Genomic DNA, 20,098 nt, shown 5'->3' with positions numbered 1-20,098 from the left:
TTTCATTTAGTTGTTCTTTATGTTTACATTGTTGTTGTCATATCTACTATTTTCTTGGTTCTGCTTAACTTGCTTTGAATTGTTTTCTACAGGACTTTCCTTGTTTCTCTAGTGATCATAATTATTATTTCTTATAACACAGTAATATTCCATTATATTCATATACCATAATTTGTCTATCCTTTCCATAGTCAAAAGGCATCTACTTTGTTCTGCTTTCTCAGAAAGTGCTGCTATAAATATTTTGGTGTACATGAGACCTTTCATTTTCTCCATTTGACCTCTTGATTGTATTTGACTTGCAGCAGAATCTCTATTATCTCTTTGGATAATTCTAATTGTTTTCCAGAATATGACCATAATGCTCTCATTTGCCTGTCCTTCCAACAATGAGTATTCCCATTTCTTGCCATTTTTGCCAGTATGTAAAGTGTTAGAGGGTATTGTTTTGATTTTCTTCTGTTATTATTACTCTTTGGGACATTCTTTCATATTTTATTAATAATTTGAAATTATTTTGGGAATTATAAGTTCATAGCTTTTGACCACTTGAGAGAGAGAGAGAGAGAGAGAGAGAGAGAGAGAGAGAGAGAGAGAGAGAGAGCGTGTTGGTTATCAAATGTCTATTAAAAATACATTTTTTTTCCTAGTCACCCATAGAGGAGCACATTTTGCAGATATTCTTAGTAGAGCTATTTGATATTTAGCCATGGTATAGCTCTTTTGAAGGATTTAAAAACTGAATTGTTTTTGTTTTCATATTATGCTTTTATAGATTTTTAAGTAATTGAACATACGGTCTTTATGTGTTTTTAAATCTGTTCTGAATTATTCTCAATTTTTGAAGGAGGAAAACAGTAAGCCAGTCAAATCTCAGGGAATTCTTACTATGTGCCCAGTTTCACGATCCTCAAATGAAGCACCCTCCCCATACCATTCCAGAAGAAAAATGAGGAAACTTCGAGATCATAATGTTAGAACTCCTTCTAATCTGGACATCTTAGAACTCCACACAAGAGAGGTGCTCAAAAGACTAGAGATGTGCCCATGGGAAGAGGCGAGTATAATGTTTCCTAAAGAGGGGAACAGGAAATAAAAATACTCTTTATGAGGGAAAACATCTAACAATCTTAGTGGTCAGTGTTTTATTTTTGCAAACTGAGGATCATTGGTAATAATGATTGATTTTTATCACCCCCATACTGGTTGAAGAAAGCTGCATATGTAAGCCATTATTTTAGAGAATGTACTTTATCACTTGGGTACTGAAAGTCCCTTCATGAGTAGTGTTAATGGATTTGTAGAATATGATTTCTTTCTGTAATTTGAAATCTGGAAAGAAGAGCTAGTGCAGATCACTCACTGTAAATATAAAACAAGGTTGGAAGGATTACTGAATTAAAACTTTTTTATACGGCGGTCTAGAAACCAAATTGTATAATTTATATTACATTGTATAATTATAAATTATATAATAATATATTACCCAAAAGTAGCAATCAGAGAAAGATTCAGTTTAATACCAGAAGTCCTAATTATTATATTGACCGCTCCTTTAATCTTCTCAACAACACTTTGACACTTTATAATCTTTATTCTTTTCTATTGGGTCATATACAGATGGTGGCAAGTTACAAAATGTTGTAAGAAAAGCAGGTTGTTCACATTAGCCAGGTCAGAAGAGCCATGAATAAGCTGAGGACAAAGAGAATATAGAAGAGATGAATCTTAAAAGGGGAGAAGGAATCAAAATCTAGTACAAGCTCTACTGGGTGCACAAGAGTTTTATTTTCATTTTTGTTATAAAAATAAAATAATCCAACTTTTATACTTCAGGACATTTTGAGCTCTAAATTGAATGGAAGATTCAACAAGCACCTCCAGCCATCTTCTACAGTACCAGAATGGAGAACAAAAGATAATGACTTACGATTACTGCTGACAAATGGAAGAATTATTAAGTATGTAAAGTGGATGCTTATATTTCTGTTTACAGAATAGATATATTTTGACATAGTATGCTATAAAATAAACACCTAGAAAAATTCAATAATATTTTCCATTTTACTTACATTGTAAATGGTTATACATTCCAATGAAAGACATTACCCTCAGATTTTCTTTATTCACATAATCCCCATTACTATTTACTGCAGAAAAATTAACTAAAATATTTTCTTAATTAGCTTCAAATAATGACAAATTCAAAGGGATAGAAGAAATGAGACTTTACCCAAAAGTTACCCTTTTGCCTTTTTTCCCCTGAAATGCAGAGATGAAAGACAACCCTTCACAGATCGAAATCTATATACAGCAGATAGTGAAAATGAAGATTACATGGAGAGGTCAAAAAAGGCAAAAAGCATAAAGATAGAACAGATTTCAGAAGGACAGGGGAATGTAGAACCTCAGAAACCACTTAACAGTAAGTTCATTTTTATCTGACTATTTTATGTTAGTACTCTGCTTACTCTATATAGTTTAAATCTCTAAAGCTGCTAGCCAATTAAGAAATCATGTGGGTTGATAGGTATTATTACATTTGTTGTGTTCTTTATAAAATATCTTTTAAAAATTCTCATTCATATAAAGTTATTTTTAAGTTGTTGTCAAGAACAAATGCAAGGCATCAGTGCCAACTAAGAAATACCCAAAGAAGCTGCTCACATTGTTGAAATGAGTACATATTTGATGGGTGCCCTTTGTTGTCAAAACATTCACTGATAAAAACTTGGAGGAGGTAGCATGGCTTCAAATAGGGCCCTAAAATCAAAGTCATTAAAACTTAGGTTCAAATCCAAGTATTCAGAATATTTGTGACCCTAAGCAAGTCATTGAACTTCTCTAGGACTCGGTTTCCTCATATATAAAATTAAGGAGTCACATTCAACCTCTGAGGTCCTTGCTGGCTCTGAACATGATCCTATGGTGGTGGGGGAGGGGGGTGTTGCCTAAGTATTCCAAAACTGGAGACAAAACTATTATAATTTATATGCATTGCTTATTTTATATGTAATATTTAAATTTAATAGGAACACAAAATAATGTAGATCCTTAGCAGCAATGAAAGGACAGTTTCTTGTAATCAGGGGATAATGTAGAGTACCTATGTCCACCTGGATATAGACTGTCAGTAAAATGTGCTATCTAACACCAGAGGACAATCTGAGAACAGCCAAGCTCTCTGTTACTTTCAGAGAATTGACTGCTTCTTTATTCTTATCTGTAATTTTGTGGGTAGCAACACTAATCTCATCAGTTTAAGGATTTGTGTGATTTTATTTAATCAACTCATGGCCTATTATGCTCACTATTTTTCAGATAATAAGTGTTATAATATTTGTAAGAATATAATTTGGTAAAAGCACTTAGCACAGGCTCTTATGTATAATAGACTCTATATAAATACTTATTCCCTTCCCTGTTGGCTGTTTGATTGTTTTGGGGATACCTTGTCTTCCTTAGGCTTTTCTGAGTTTTTACTCATTTATACTTGAAAAATTTGGGGAGTCAACAGGGAATCTTTCTTGATGTCACTGTGCAGAGAGAGACCAGGATAATGTCCCTGGTCTTTGACTTCTTCAACCCCCTAGTATCATGTTTTCTCTGTTTACCATAGATTGCTATTATTCTTTCTTCAGCTATCACTAGAGTGATCAAACTCACATGGCCTCTGGGACAGGCACATGTAGACATAGTTTCTCTGGGCTCTCGGACATTCTGAATTCATAGTTGGCTAGTACTGGTGCCCATCTGTTAAGCAGCGTCCACTTGCTTAAATGTTCAAAATATGTCAGTGGATTATTATCAATCCATATTTAAAATTGTATTACATACATATTGTTTGGGAACTTTTCAGTGGTGACCCACTTTAAGGCCAAGAACTCCAATTTGGGCGGGGAGAGGGCAATAACAGATTACACACTCAGTAAATCCTCTACTGACAAATCAGTTAATTTCTGATGAACATTGCTCTGTTAGTACAAGATTCCTCCCAAGCTTTCCAGGCTAGCATGACAGTGCAGGCATGGATTTCATATGTAAGACAACTGATCAAGTCTGTGGTCAGCTGATGAGCACCTTCTCTGGGTTGGTACTTACTCTGACCACGGCTCTGCAGACCTTTGTCCGCAGGCCACTGACGTGACACTTCATAGTTTACAGTGTCAGACCAGCATGTTCTAGGTGTTGATTAGTCTTTTTCCATGTACCTCCAAGGTCTTTCCAAAAACTATGAGGCCTTTCAGGTACAATAATGCTTTTGGGCAATAAATGTCTCTCCCTTCTCCATAAGCTATCGAAATATAACCAGTGGTTCCACTATTTTTTAGGGCAGGCATGCCCTCAAATTAGTATAACCCTGTCCTTTCTTTCCTTTGCTTTTCTCTAGTATTGAAATCCCAAAGTTGGCACTGTTTGAAGTCCAAAACTGAAGATTGGTTGCCTAGCATTTTGTCAGGACATTTTGTACTCATGGCATAATGTAACTTGTTGTTCATCTTCATTCTTTTATTAAGCAGTCAGTAGTCTGCAAAAATCCAAATCTTCCAAGTCTTTTTCTATGCCCATGGGCAAAAGATATTAAATAGTCAATCAGCAAGCATTTAGTAAGCTCCTGCTACATGAATGCTAAGCACTGGTACACAGATACAAAGAATGAAAACTCTGCTCTCAGTTGAGGAGACAAGTATATAGATAAATGTATGCAAAGTAAATATAAGATGAATAAACACAAGATTCCTGGGAGGGATGATATTAGCAGTTCGGTGATGAGGAAAAGGTTTAAAAAGTGGTGCTTTGAGTTAAGTATTCTGTGAGGTGAAAGTGAGGAGGCAGTAGCCCAAACATAGGAGATGACCCTTGAATAGGCATGAGAGGGAACATATGAAGTGCTCTGTGGGATGCATAAAGTGAAACCCAATTTGGCTTGGTTTTGATGATCCCATTGACAGGTCCTTGCAGTGCTTTCTGGGGTTTTCCTCTCCCAGAGATGGCAGTCTTTTTTTCCTCCTCCTAGTCTGCTTTTTTAATTTTTTTAAGCCAGTGACATAGTCAAATGGGTGACAGTCAACAAAGGTGTTTGCTGCTCTCATAGAAGATGTACAGCACAGAGTTCATATTGAAAAGAATTTCTCAGTATCCAGATGGTAAAAACTTTCAGATGTTTTTGGTGGATTACATTGTATCAATTATATCAAACCTCTGAATATTTTAGTCCATGCTAAATGAAATCTTAAAACACTCAAAAGAATTTGGCTTAAATATTCACAAGGGAATACCAAGTCAACAAAGAATATTTATTTCCCAAACTGTGATAGGCAGTTGGATACTCAACCCAAACAACTTGTCTATCATATGTATATTTTGGGCAAACACTGTATGGAAAGTGAACTAGACCTAGAATTGAATCCAAATTAGAAAATGGACTAAATTGCTAATGGGAAATTCCAGTATTTTTAACAATACCTTGTTTCTATCTGAAATGGTAGCTCTTTTCATTTTGTGATATTTTTCCAGTGAATATTATATGATTTTGAATCATGGAATAACACAGCTTCCAAAGAATTAAAAGTTGTCAGAGTTCAGGATCAAATGTCAGTAGATATACTTGGGGGAATGAAAAGACCAATAAAGAATTGGATGATTGAAGTAAAATAAAAGATGAACTTAGAGACACATATGAAGAAGAAGAAAAAAATAGACAAGCCATATTGCAAAAACAATTAATAGTGTTAATAGAGACCAAGATGAAACAGATTTATTATAATGTGTACATCTTGGGGAATATTCACATCAATGAACTCATAAATCTATACAAATAAAGAAGTAAGCAGTAATAGTGAAAGTTAAAATTTAGCAAATTAGTTTTATTTAAACCGTGAGTTAACTCTGAATTTTAAAAAAATTCTTGGCAAAGTCAGGCTTTTTGGATACTTCATTATTGGTTGACAAATCTTTCATTTAATTATATAAATTTATAGCAGCAAAATACTTTAAAAGTTTCCAGAGAGCAATTTAACTGTGCCATTCATATGAGGTGCTAATTTATTAATATAGTGTTGTAATATTATCACTTACCTGATATTCAGAACATTCCTAAAGTAAGCAAAATTGTTTTTTAAAAATGCCATTTTGTCAGAGAAATGTCACAAAAGCCTAGAACAGAAGCCATTGCACTTTATTCCCCAACTCAGCAGTCTTTATTCAGTTTTAACATTGAATACTATGAAATTTAAATGCATACTTTATAACTTATGTCAGTAGAATCCACTATAAATGAAAAAATGGCTAGGAAACTCTAAGATAGAAGAATTTTAGATTTTAGAATTTAGTATTTAAGACTTTAGATGTCATGTAATCTGTTCCCCTCATTTTACAATGAAAAAACTAATGTTTATCAATCTTGTTGATTACCAAGAATTTATTAAATAATTATTTTGTAGCACAGTAGTAACTGAGGGAATAATAGTAGTAGTTGTTGTAGCAGCATTTATATAACAAAAAAAACTTTACTTTTTGTCTTTGAATCAATATTATGTATCAGTTCTAATCTAGAAGAACTGATTGCCCAGGGTCACACAGCTAGGAGGTGTTTGTGGTCAATTAGGTTCTCTTGTCTCCAGGCCTGGCACTCTATTCACTGTGCTACCTAGCTCCCATTTACATAACACTTTAAGGTTTGCCAAACACTTTACAAATATTATCTAATTTTATCCTCAATAATCCTCAGAGGTTAAGTGCTATTATCCCCATTTTATAGATGAGGAAATTGATGTAAATAGAAGTTAAGTGACTTGTCCAAGGTCAAACAGCAAGTAAGTGCAGGTGGCCAGATTTGAACTCAAATCTTCCTTACTTCAGGTCTAGACACTGACTGCTTTTAAGGCCTTTTGAGGGGAATTAGGGATTCTAAGAGATGGACAGAAAAGTATCCCAAGTAGAAGGGAGTGCCTGAATAAAGGCTTTGAGATGGGAGATGGAATGTCATGTATGGAGGACAGCAAATAGATCAGTGTGGTTAGAGCTTAGAGTACAAGAAAACTGGTGTGTAAATGATCTCTGAAGGTAAACTAGAGCCAGATTTTGAAGGCCTAATAAATGCCAAACCGAGGAGTTTAAGGCCTAAAGTCAATGGGAAATCCTGAAACTTCTTAAGCAGAAAAATAGCATGGTGAGACCTACGCTTTGGGAATATCAATTTGACTGCTTTGTAGAGTGCATATTGAAGAGGGATAGGTTTAAGAAATAATTGAAGAGGTACAGTGGATAGGACTCAACCAGTGAATGGATATTGAGAGAGGGATGTAGTAAGGAATCAGAATGAAGGATGCTTCCAGTTTGCTAATCTGGCTACCTGAAAGAATGATGGTGCTATTAACAGAAATAAGGAAGTTTGGGAAAGGGGTGGATTAAGGAGGGAAACGACAAGTTCTGTTGTGGATATGTTGAGTTTGAGATTTCTTTGAGGCATTGAGGCACAGATATCTGGCAGACTGTGTAGGTATGGATCTCTATAGCCCAGGAATGGAATATGAACTAGCTATCTAGATTTGGAAGTTGCCTGTATAGAGAAGATAATTGAATCCATGGTTGCCAAGGGTATCGTCGGCATGGAGCCTGAACAGAACAGCAAGGCAGAGGGGATGTGGATGATAATCCTGCAAAGAACTGAGAAGGATCGCACAAGGCAAGTGGAAAGAGGACCGTGACAGGGCATTGCCACAAAAACCCAGGCAGAATAGAAGACCAAGAAAGAGAGGGGCTGATCAATAACATTAGATGTCACAGAAAGATCAGGAAGGATAAAACTTGAGAAAAGGCCACTGAACTGATTAATAAAGAGGCAATTGGTACCCTTGGAAAAAACACTTTTCATTTTTATGGGGACAAAGCCCAGATTGAAAGGTCAGTTCAGAGACAAGAAAGTGGAGGCAGTCAATGCAGCCTAGAGGCCAAATGACTCCTCTGGGATCACAATGCTAATTAGAGAGAGCTAATAGTCTCATGATTCCAGTCCAGTGGGCTTTCTACTCTGCGGCTTCCTTAGGTTGAAAAGAAAGATAACACATGTTCCCAGGCCCCAGGATCTTCAACTTCATATCTTCTTTGGCTATCCTGAAGAGCTGGATTTCCCATTGATTTCATCAAGTAACCACTTGCCCCATGAACTTTCCCCTCCCCTACCTTCTTCCCCTTCCCTTCTGTTTTGCAATTGATACTAAGTATAGATTCTAAAACAGAATAGTGGTAAGGGCTAGGCAATGGGGGTGACTTGTCCAGGATTACACAGCTAGGAAATGTCTCAGGCCAGATTTGACCCCAGGTCCTCCTCACTCTAAGCCTGGCTCTCTATGTCCCCATTCATGTTTGAAATATATGCTTTTTAAATTATTTTTTTTTACTACTGGCATCATGATAATAAGGTTCCCCCCATTCTGGCTTAGAGTTTGTAGGTTAGATGAGGATTTTTATCTTTGGTTAACCCTTGATGAATGATGTAAATGAGAAGCAACAGACTCAAATACAATTAGGAGCCTATGGAAATGTTCCAAGACCTTGCGGCAGACAGCTGAAACCATATGCATAAGCAAACAGTGGCTGAGCCCATATAGATAGTTTCTCTCCCAAATCTTGCCCCTGGGCTTGGTGTTCTGTACCCCTCACCCTCATCCCAAAAAATGAAAGTGAAAGCAAGAGACCTGAGGCAGACTTTAGGCACTTAAGAGTAGTAGAGTTGGGGTAGACTGTCGGCACTTCTTGGGTTGATTGTGGGTAACTCTGGAAAGCAAAACTGCAGATGAGGGAGGCCATGCTGTAATTCAAAATAGAAATTTAGAATTAATTAAAAAGAAAAACTTACCTGTTAAAACCTGGGCTTTCTTAGAAATGTCAATATATATTAATAATACTAGAAAGTTTTTCCATAATTAGGAACATGTAATTAGGGATGGTAAGGAGAAATACCAAAGAATTTTGATATTTCTTTTCAGAATAATGTTAAGGGATAAAATTAGGGTTGTTGACTGAATATATTATACTAGTGGTCGCCAGGGATTAAAAATTCAATCCCAATAAAATACTCAAGTCAGTTTGGGATTTTTATGGTGATTTAATTACAATAGTAGGAAGAAATTAAGAAGAAGAGAGAGAGGAAAAGGAATTGGACTGCTTTGGCAAGCCAGATAGGAGTTCAGAGGCCTAGACCAAGGGACTTTCTCAATCTAGCTTGGCTTCCCGCCGCAAGGCCTCATCCAAGATGAGGGGCCTCCTAGGAGGATAGCGCGTTAGGAGGTAAAGGAAAAGAGGAATCGGCCTAAACCACTCACCAAGCACTCTAAGAATATTGCCACAAGTTCCCAAGGCTGAAAAACCCCCAACGTCTGAGAGAGTGAGAGAGAGAGAGAGAGACAGACAGACAGAGACAGAGAGAGAGAGAGACAGACAGACAGAGACAGAGAGAGAGAGAGAGAGAGAGAGAGAGAGAGAGAGAGAGAGAGAGAGAGAGAGAGAGAGAGAGAGAGAGAGAGAGAGAGAGAGAGAGAGAGAGAGAGAGAGAGAGAGAGAGAGAGAGAGAGAGAGAGAGAGAGAGGAAGTGACGCAAAATATATAGACTGTTCTTTACATCACTTCCTGTGTCTCACGTACCAATGGTAGCTTAAGCTTGACTTAGGACAGCCCACAGGGTCTGTCAGTTGTTTGTTTTTTTTTAAACCCTTACCTTCCGTCTTGGAGTCAATACTGTGTATTGGCTCCAAGGCAGAATAGTGGTAAGGGCTAGGCAATGGGGGTCAAGTGACTTGCCCAGGGTCACATAGCTAGGAAGTGGCTGAGGCCAAATTTGAACCTAGGACCTCCCATCTCTAGGCCTGGTTCTCAATCCACTGAGCTACCCAGCTGCCCCCAGTTGTTTCTTATTTGTCACTTGCTAGCACATGTTGGCCATAGGCCATCCTCCTCAATACTTAATCCTTAAGTAGGGGTGTATACATTCCTGATTGCTAGAATTCTAAGACTAAGCAGGTTGGAGTAAATTTAAAATTCACAATAAAAACATCAATGAAAAGAAACATAGTTTTATCTCTTAAAACAAGGTCTCAAGGGGGCAGCTGGGTATCTCAGTGGATTGAGAGCCAGGCCTAGAGATGGGAGGTCCTAGGTTCAAATCTGGCCTCAGACATTTCCCAGCTGTGTGACCCTGGGCAAGTCACTTGACCCCCATTGCCTAGCCCTTACCACTCTTCTGCCTTGGAGCCAATACACAATATTGACTCCAAGACAGAAGGTAAGGGTTTTAAAAAAAAACAAAAAAAAACCAAAGTCTCGGTTTCATAGGGTTCTTTATATAACATTGACAGAGAACTAGAAAGACTTGAGTTTTAGTTCAAATTCTACCACTAACTAACTCATGATTTAACACATCAGGACCTCAGTTTCTTCATGAATATAAATGAGAGGTTGAAATAGAGCTCTGTAATAATCTTTGCTTCACAGTTTCTTCCTGAGCACTAGTTTGAAAACCTACCTCTACTACATTGGACTACCATTATCTTAATAGCATGTTCTTTAAGCAAGCAAAGTTTGGTAGGTATATATTAAAATTCAAGCTTGCCAGATCATTGCACCTAGAATACTGCTTTGTACAATAGACATACAATGAACATAGACATTTTCTCTACAGATTAAAATGTTGAATATTCTAATTATTCCTATTTCCTTTGTTCTTCTAGTGTTTTTTGAAAGTGTAAAATCAGAACTTAGAAATGGATCTTCACAATATTCTGATATTTCTGATTCAGAGGAATCTGGGCCTGATTGCACTGTTCAGGTAAAACCTTTTGTATTACTAAAGGAAAGATTGGTATAAGAATATTGATCTGAGTTTGAAGATAAATGACATGCTTTCAAAAATTAACTTTTAGTACATGGCATTAATTATAGATGATAGTTCAGTCTTGAAAGCTGCTAAATATTGCTTTACATCAGATTTATCTTTAAACTTTATCTTAAAAAACATTTTGTTTTTAAAATCTATTATTTAGGATTTCCTTGCTTATAAATAATATACTAGCAGACTGCCATTACATTTTAAATATAATCACATAGTAACTATCAGATATTTGGACAGAATTAAAATTAAATGACAGAATTTCAGCCTTGGAAGGGACCTCAGAGATCATGTAATGAGGTCCAACAGGGATAAGAAACACTACTGTATTATTACAAAGATCTTCATCCAGGGAAGGGACATGCAAGCCCATTCTATTTTTGGACAATTTGGATTGTTTGGGAATTTTTCTTTACATTGTGCTAAAACATCCTCTTCTCTGTAACTTCCAACCCTTATTATCCCTAGTTCTACTTTCTTGGATGAAACAGAACAAATCTAATACTTTTTCTGCCTTTCATATTTTCCTTTTCTTCAATCTTAATATCCTGTTTCATTTGATTGATCCTCATATGGCATCATATCCCAGCATCTTTCTATATTCTCTTCTGCCTCCCTCCCTCCCCCATTCACTTTTCAGTCCCCTATCTAAAATGCAGTATTGAGTATGGAAAACAGTACTCCAAATGTGTTCCTACTAAAGTAGAGCATAGTGAAACTCCTCTTCCTGATTTTGAATACTTTGCTTCCCTTCAGCCTAGAAGCATATTAGCTTTTCTGGTTGCCATGCTACATTGAGACCTCATTTTGAGAGCTGTAGTTTAATATGTGTCCCTTACTCATTACTTTTACAATTAGTTCATTTTAATACAGTTAATTAAAATAAAATTGTAGAGTCTTTTATATAGCCCTACTAAATTTCAAATCATTTGCGTCAACTCCAAAGTTCATTCTGTTACTTATTATCCCTTCTGGTTTCATGTCATCTGCAAATTTGACAAGCATTCCATCTATCCTCTAGTTCAAATGATAGATAAAAATGTTAAACATCATAAAACCAATGATAGATTCCTGAGCCATTCTGCTAATAATCTCTGTAGGTGATATTGTACTTCATTTCTCTTGAAGAAAATAAGTTCTTCTGGCCTAACCTTTTCTTGATGAAGTCTTCCCCTTTCCAAATACATCTAAACAATTCTTTTAATGAAACCTTTTAGAATATTTTCAGAAATCCTGCAAGTCAGATAGTCTGTAGTTTAGAGACGCTATCCTTTTTCATTTTTAAAAATTTAAATAGTATTAATTCTTATGTTTTTCACTTTCACAAGATCACCAGTGGTTGCTTAACAATCACATGTATTACTGTTCTTTTAACTCAGGGATGTAGTTCATCTGAGTTTGGTGATTTAAACTCTTACTTGTTCCTCATTTATCTTCAATTTCTGTCCTCTGTTTTATTTGAGAATAATTAAGACACCTTTGATGATTCACAAGTTAGGGAGTGAAATGATTAAATCTGTGTTGTAAAGAAATATGAATTTGGCAGCTGTGTGGAACAGTGATATCAAAGTCAAATAGAAATACATTGCAGATTAGCATTATTTTTGTTTTATTTTATTTTTACTTATTTTGTTAAACATTTTCCAGTTTCATTTTAATCTAGCTCCTACATATGCTGCAGGCTGAGTTTGACACAGTGTAGGGGGTGGGTTGGAGATTACCAGGGGGTAAAAACAGAAAATCAGTGTAGTTCAGGTAAGAGGTGATGTTCTAAAATACTTATACTTTTGTGTACTAAGATAGAGGCCATGTGAATGGAGAGAAGAGAATGGAAATGAGATATTGCAGAAGTTGAACTTAACTAGTAGGCTGGGAAGTAACAAATATTAGTCTTAAGGTTATGAATGTATGTTTATTGACCTTTGTTAGGCAAGCTCCATCCCACATCAAAAATCCCATCTTTACTATATTTTTATCTATAGTCCATAAATCTAAATCTCGTTTTTAGATATCACATTCTTAGATATTGACTTTTAAAATCTGCCTTCAGTCACAGCAATAATAAAAATGCCACCTGTATTCACTAACATTTTCAGTTTTTTGCTCAGCATCTCATAATTCTCAGTAGTACTTTTTAAAAGTGTCATGTATTTTATATAGATTTCATTAAATTGTTTATCATTGTAGAAAAATGATTTTACCAGGGAAGAGTCAGAAAGCTCAGGTGATGAAAAGAAACAGAAAATATCTTCAAATTTTAAGGAGGAATCTGAAATGACAGTGAACCTATATCAAACCAACAAGAAGCTATCTCGAAGAGAAATTCCTAGTAAAAGGTAGGCATTCTATGAATTGGATTTTATCATGTTGAAGGGTAGTGACTTTTCATTGAATAGATTTTTAGTGACATTTCAAAGAAGAAATAACAATTTTATTCTGTGTTCCTTCTACTTTTAGGGAATGTCCTACCTCTACCAGCACAGAGGAAGAAGCTATTCAGGGCATGCTATCCATGGCAGGATTGCACTATACCACCTGCTTAACAAGGCAGATACAAAGCACAGACTACCTAGATGAAAGAAGCTCACTTCAGGAACACAACAGCTGCCATAGGAGTAACCATGAAGTTAGGCAATTGTATCAGTCCCATAAGCCAGTGGAATATGGTAAGCAATGTCAGGAATGATCTTTGAGCCAACCTGTGACTGAACTTGATGCTGAATATTTATTTCTGCATTTTGTTGAGTAGTAGAAGGAACACTCGGTTGGTTTGACTGAGAAGTGGGTTTTGTAAGGAAATACAATATTACAGCTATAACAATCAAAATCCCAAGGGGGAGTAGCGTGTCGATTATACTTTGCCATAAGCCCCATGGTATGAGAAATCTCAGAGAGGCAACAAATGTGAATTTTACAAGGTTGGGTCATGGAGCTGAATAGCCAGTTGTTAAGTACGTTGTGAACTGGTTGTATCCACACATTTCTAAAGTAAACACGTGGGAAGCAGGACAAGGCCAAAAGCTTTTCCCAGGTTTCCCTTAATCCTAATTTAGGCAGTTGTTCCCTAAAGGAATGGGATTTAGAAACAGCCTCCTAGCCAGGACCTTATGGCCCTGTTGCTAAGATTTAAAACAGCTGTGTTCTATTTAATTTAAGGAGAAATAAAAATGTTTTTTACTCACCCGCTCTTGCAGCTGTGTTTTGAAGCCGAGTTAGCAATGTTTAAAAAGACTGACTGACAGAGCAAGTAATAAAGAGAGAAAGGAAAGAGATTTCACAGAAATTTTGAGTGTTTTTTCGTCACAATCTTCATGGTCAGCCATAAACTGTTACAATCAAAAGAGTGATTTCCATAAACTGTGACTGTGAAAATATGGTTTTAAGACTTTGGATTGCCAAAAGCATAAAGATAAATTTTAGTGTCTTGATTTTATATCAAAAATAAGTGGTCGCCATGAGAAAAATTCCCAAATATGAAATACCCAAGTCCATTGGGTTTTATGGAGATTTTAATTAATACAAATGAAGGAATTAAAGAAAAAGAGAGAGACAGAGTAAGAGAAAATAATAGGAAAACTAGGGCCTAGGCCAATGACCTAGGCCTTTCTTTTAAGAGAGAAAACTAAGTCAGTCTTTAATCACTCACCACAAAATTGTCCCAAGCAAAACTCTAGTGTTCAGAGAGACCCTCCAGTTCAGCTCCTGAGCTCAACTAAGTTCAGCCACCGAGAGACCCTCCAATTCAGCTTCCTAAGCTGAACCAAGTCCAGAAGCCTCTGATCTCCTTTTAAAGAGAATTTTCTTCTATGTCACGTCCCCTAAATTTTCACATTTACCAATCACAATCTACCTTTTCCAAAGGACTGACCATTCTTAATTCACATCTTGTTACATTATCACCTTCTTAATTCAAATCTTGTTATCACCTTCTCTGGGTAGACTAAAACTTCTGAGTATTTCACATCTCTTTGCTAGCTTGCCCTTTTAGTGATTAATTTGACCTTCATAGGTACTTATCACCCTTTTGTATTAGATCTAAAAATAGACCTAGCTTAAGGACTTGGCCTCACTATAAGTATGGTTTGGGGACTTTTTCATTGTTCAGTAAGGAGTTTTACAACTTTATCTTCCCCTTAAGGTATGCCTAAATATGGGTGGAGTAAGGTTAAGTTCTCAATATATTCCTGATCAAGTACCTCCATTGTTTAAATGGGGAATAACCTTAACCAAATGTTTTAAGGTAGAGTTTGAGCAGTTTTTAAGATTCACAATAGTCTCAATGTTGATTCATTGTCATGAGTCATATCCCATCTGGGTGTACTGGTACAGGCTTTTGGCTCTTAAAGCCAGTCTTAAAGACAGTCATGTGAACCTTTGAATTCCCTTTCAGTTCCAGCTTTACCGGTGTTAGTTGCTAAACAAATGGGGGCAAAATTAAGAGAGTAAAGAAAACAAAGTGACATGATAATAATGACATTCTTAGGTTCCAGGTTTCCAGCAACATAGTTAATTCCCTGTAATCTCAAAGGGATATAGTTACCAAAGCTGACCTCTCCACCTATACCCTAGATTCTTCTTGTCAAAGCTAACCATTCTGTATGTTCCAAAGATGATACTCCCTTCTTCCTTTCACAGGACCATGCCCAATCATCCACTTGCATTTCTTTCTCCTAAATGCTTAGTCTAACTTTCCCTTCTTGTTTTTAAAACAAACAAAAACCTTCCTTTGACCTACATGCCTATGCCTCCTAACTATCATACTATCTTTCTCCTATATAGTCAGATTTGTAGAAAAAAAATAGTCTGAACTCACCGCATCTACTTTTTTATTACCCACTCCCTCTACAACCTCTGGCAGCCTGGATACCATGCTACTTCTACTAAATTTCCTTTCTTAGGACACCATCCACCTTCTGAATACAAAATTCTGGCCTGTTCCTTGTCCTCATCCTTCTCTTGATTTTCCTATAACATTTAATATTGTTGCCTATGATCTTTTTTCCCTATTGGATTCTTTGTTGTTGCTCTCACTACTTTCTGGTTCTCTTCCTGTGTGACTGACTTTAGTTTGGCTAATTCATCTAGGTTCTTCCTCCTGCCCCCTCCTCAAGGTATTAGCTTTCTTCTCTCCCCCAGCCCCATCCTCTTGATTGCTTTATCCAATTCTATGATTTCAATGATCACTTCTATGTAGAGGATTTCCAAATCTATACCCCCAGCCCTAATCTCTCCTAAGCTCACATTGCTACCAGGATATCCTATCCTGTCTGCTAGTGAAACTCAAGATGTATGAAAATACACATATTATCTTCTTTTTAAATACTATCCCTTCTAATTTTCTTTCCATCCACCCTGCAAATAAACCATCATATAAATTCTCTTTCCTGTTAAAAATGTGATCTTGAGAGAACATTGTACACAGAGACTAATACACTGTGGTATAATCGAACGTAATGGACTTCTCCATTAGTAGCGGTGTAATGTCCCTGAACAATCTGCAGGGATCTAGGAGAAAAAACACTATTCATAAGCAGAGGACAAACTGTGGGAGTAGAAACACCAAGGAAAAGCAACTGTCTGACTACAGCGGTTGAGGGGACATGACAGAGGAGAGACTCTAAATGAACACTCTGATGCAAATATTAATAACATGGCAACGGGTTCGAATCAAGAACACATGTGATACCCAGTGGAATCACGCGTCGGCTATGGGAGGTGGAGGGGAGGAAAAGAAAATAATCTTTGTCTTTAATGAATAATGCTTGGAAATTATCAAATAAAATATTATAATAAAAAACATATTATTAAAAAAATGTGATCTTGAAAGTAAGGATGGTTACGTCCCTTTTCTCTTTGTATCCCCAGAATATAGCACAGTGCTTTGAACATGGTAACTCCTTAATGGATGTATATATTAATTGATCCATATCATCAATGTCCCAATCAATCAGGCTTAACTTTTGATTTAATTTTGATGTTTCTCTTCCTTAATCCTTTTGCTCCATTCAGGAATGTTTAAAAAAGTTACTGACAAGGGGCAGTTAGGTGGTTCAGTGGAGAGAAAGCCAGGCTTAGAGATGTGAGATCCTGGCTTCAAATCTGATCTTGGATACTTTCTAGCTGTGTGAACCTGGCAAGTCATTTGACCCTCATTGCCTAGCCCTTATCACTTAGTACTTGGTATTGGTATTGATTTAAGACAGAAGATAAGGGTTTACAAAAAAAGTTATCTTCAGATCTTGTTTTAATACCACACATAGGCAGAAGAGCTTTTAAGGGATGAGTTAAGTAAAGAGCATAGTTAATGCAGTTTTATTATTTCTGTATAGAAATGTAGCTCTATGCAAGTCATTCCCTGGTCTTTCTTCTGAGTTGCTACCACAATCACCAGTTGCCTCAGACTACTTGTCCTTTAGGCATATCCAAAACTGATTCCATCTTTCTCTCCCAATCTTTCCTCCTTCCAAATTTTCCTGTTAGTGTGCAGAGGGTACCACCATCTTCCAGTCACCCAGGCTCCTAATTTTGGTGTCATTTCATTTTTCTCCCCAAATCCTCTTCCTGCTCAGTGAATGCTGGTCCCTTCGTGTTACCACTAGAATCAAATAGAAACTCTTCTGTTTGGCACTTAAAAGTTTTGTGCACTGTAACCCCTCCCTACCTTTCTGGTCTTCTTCTGGTATAGTCCCAGTTTTTGGAGTTCCTCAGACATGGCCACACTCCATTATTCATCTCTGTGCCTTTGTTCCCTCTGTCCTCCATGCTTGGAATGGTCTGCCCCCTCCCTCAACCTCTTGGTTTCTCTGGGTTCCCTCCAGCCTTAGCTCAAGTCCTGCTTTGTGCAAGAAGGTCCTAATTCCCCCAGCTTCCAATGCCTTCCTCTGTCAGATTATTCTTGTCTTCTCAAGATACATTATCTATCTTGTGTTTACTGAGTTCCTTTCATGTTATCTCCCCATTAGAATGTGTTCTCTTGAGAGAAAAGTAAATGTTTTTGTCTTTCTTTAGAATCCCTGGTGCTTAATACTATTTCTGGCACATACTTAGTACTTGATAAATGATATTTGACTGACTCAGTTGGCTTGTTTATATAGATCTGCTCTCAGAGAAATAGAAAATAGAAAGGTCCACTAATTCTACCAGCTCATCATTATGGTTTTGAAGGACAGGGCAGGACTTTAGTTACTTTGCATCTTCTCAACTGGAATTATCCAGAAGTTGCAAGTGGCATTTTTTACCCATTGATTCTTAGTAGCAAAAACATCTTTTTGAATCTTCACTTTCTTCCTGCTTACTACATTTTATCCAGGTTGAAACTTTGGGAGAAAGTATGGGAAGAATGAGTCCAGTAACTCATCCACATAACTAAATATTTTGAGAATGGTCTTCATAATTTTATTTCAGTGGTATCAATCATCATTGTATATGTGTGTGTTGCGGAAGTCCGTGAAGTTGTTGGTTATTGTGAGAATTTAAGCTTCCCCCACCTTCCCCAAGAAATTATTGTCAGAATTAATGAGTATTAGATGAGAAGTAAGCCATTTTGCTAATTTAGGCTTTAAAGTGAATTTGCTGGAACTTTCTTGATAGCTCTTTTTATTTCTTCTGTATTCAGTTATTTGTTTTTTTAACCTCTGGGAAGTCATCTAACATTGTGGCAGTGCCAGTAATAAGACATTCCAGGTTTAATGCTATGAATGACTTGCCAGGTATGGTCAATTGAATTCTCCTTTTTCTGTCTTTTTTTTTGAGAGGGTAAATAAAAATTTCAGAATGTCTCCTTCCTTGTTCTTGGAGTGCTTTCTATTTGCTACCTGAGAGTAAATTGTGTGTATGTGGGAAGTCCAAGGAAATTTTAACCATTAGTCCTTCTAAATGGTATGTTTGTTCCTGTGCTTCCTTTAGGATAGATGCTCATTTTCCAAATTGCAGAAACTGTTATTTTTTTATTTCAATACTTTGCACATTCATATGAAGAAAATTTTCAGTAAACACCTCAAATTTCTTGGGCAAAAATTAGTGGTGTAAATCTCTCAGTTCTCTTGACTATCAATATATGGGTTCAGTAGATTCATTTAGTTGTAATCCAGCTTGAAAATTGATAAAAAATAATTTGAAAGTTGTGTAGAGATCTTGATGAAAACATATTTTTCATTGAAAATGTGAACAAAGAGGTGATTTATCATTATGCACTAAATACTACATTGGTGCAAATTGTTTTCTGTTTTAAGCTTTTTTATGAAAGCCTGGAAGATATTCTTTCTTGTAATTAAATTTAAAATTCTTTCTTTAGGTCAACATATTAAGACAGAGGAACAAGAATTGGGGTCTTCATCCTGGGTCCGGCAACTTACAACTTCCAGGTATAATCCTCAGGTATGTTCAAATTTAGAAACTTCTTTTCAGTTAATAAGTACTTAAATACTTACTATAGGCCAAACACTTATAAAGAACCTACAGAATAATCATTTGCTTAATTTTTTATTTTTGTACTTTAAGTGATTAATAACTGAGATTTGGGAAGTTAAAATATTATACTATAGGCATTCTTGAATAGCTACTTATTTTTATTAATGCATAATCATACTGATCTAATTTTTCATAAGCAAATGCCTACTGAATAGTGAACATATTCATCATCATTGATTATCAGTAAGAAAAACTGACAGCCTGAAGCTCTGGGGAACATGAGGAAATCTTGGCTGTTGTTTCCTTAATAACTTGTTCCAAAATCTATTATTTTATCACCTGGTCAGAAACCATAGGAATAAAAGAAGGCAACAGCATTAAGAACAGGGGTTTGCTCCTACCTTACCAGGTTTATCTGCATTTATTCACCTTGGGGAAAAGGGAAGGAAGAGAAGAGAAGTAGAGCCCCCTTTTCCTGAAGAAGTAAGAGGGCTAATGGAGTAGGGGTGGAATTGGTGTAGCAGTGATGATGGTATTGATTATAATAACAGTACTTACCTCACAAGGTTGTGAGGGTAAAATAAAATAAGATCATATTTGTCAAGCACAGTGGTACCTAGCATAGAAGAAGTATTACATAAATGTTAGTTATTATTATTAAAACTTCCTTTTTAAAATATAGTTACAAGGGTAGCTAGGTAGCTCAGTGGATAGAGAGCCAGGCCTAGAGAAGGGAGGGTCATATGTGCCTTTAGACACTTCCTAGTTGTGTGACCCTGGGCAAGTCACTTAACGCTAAATGCC

General features: G+C 36.3%; 1 protein-coding gene across 1 annotated transcript in view; it reads left to right on the top strand.

Annotated features, from left to right (window-relative positions):
* Positions 1–20,098, top strand: part of KDM7A (lysine demethylase 7A) — a 113,048-nt gene that overhangs the window by 77,107 nt on the left and 15,843 nt on the right. The window contains exons 12-18 of the mRNA XM_001367912.4: positions 848–1,057; positions 1,837–1,961; positions 2,274–2,425; positions 10,728–10,825; positions 13,073–13,221; positions 13,343–13,551; positions 19,179–19,261. Coding sequence (XP_001367949.2) covers positions 848–1,057; positions 1,837–1,961; positions 2,274–2,425; positions 10,728–10,825; positions 13,073–13,221; positions 13,343–13,551; positions 19,179–19,261 — 1,026 coding nt within the window. The remainder of the gene's footprint in view (positions 1–847; positions 1,058–1,836; positions 1,962–2,273; positions 2,426–10,727; positions 10,826–13,072; positions 13,222–13,342; positions 13,552–19,178; positions 19,262–20,098) is intronic.

The sequence above is a fragment of the Monodelphis domestica genome, chromosome 5 (assembly GCF_027887165.1).
Source record: "Monodelphis domestica isolate mMonDom1 chromosome 5, mMonDom1.pri, whole genome shotgun sequence".
NCBI classification, from domain to species: domain Eukaryota; kingdom Metazoa; phylum Chordata; class Mammalia; order Didelphimorphia; family Didelphidae; genus Monodelphis; species Monodelphis domestica.
The sequence above is the reverse complement of the archived record's forward strand: the minus strand, read 5'-3'. Positions and strand labels throughout refer to the sequence as shown.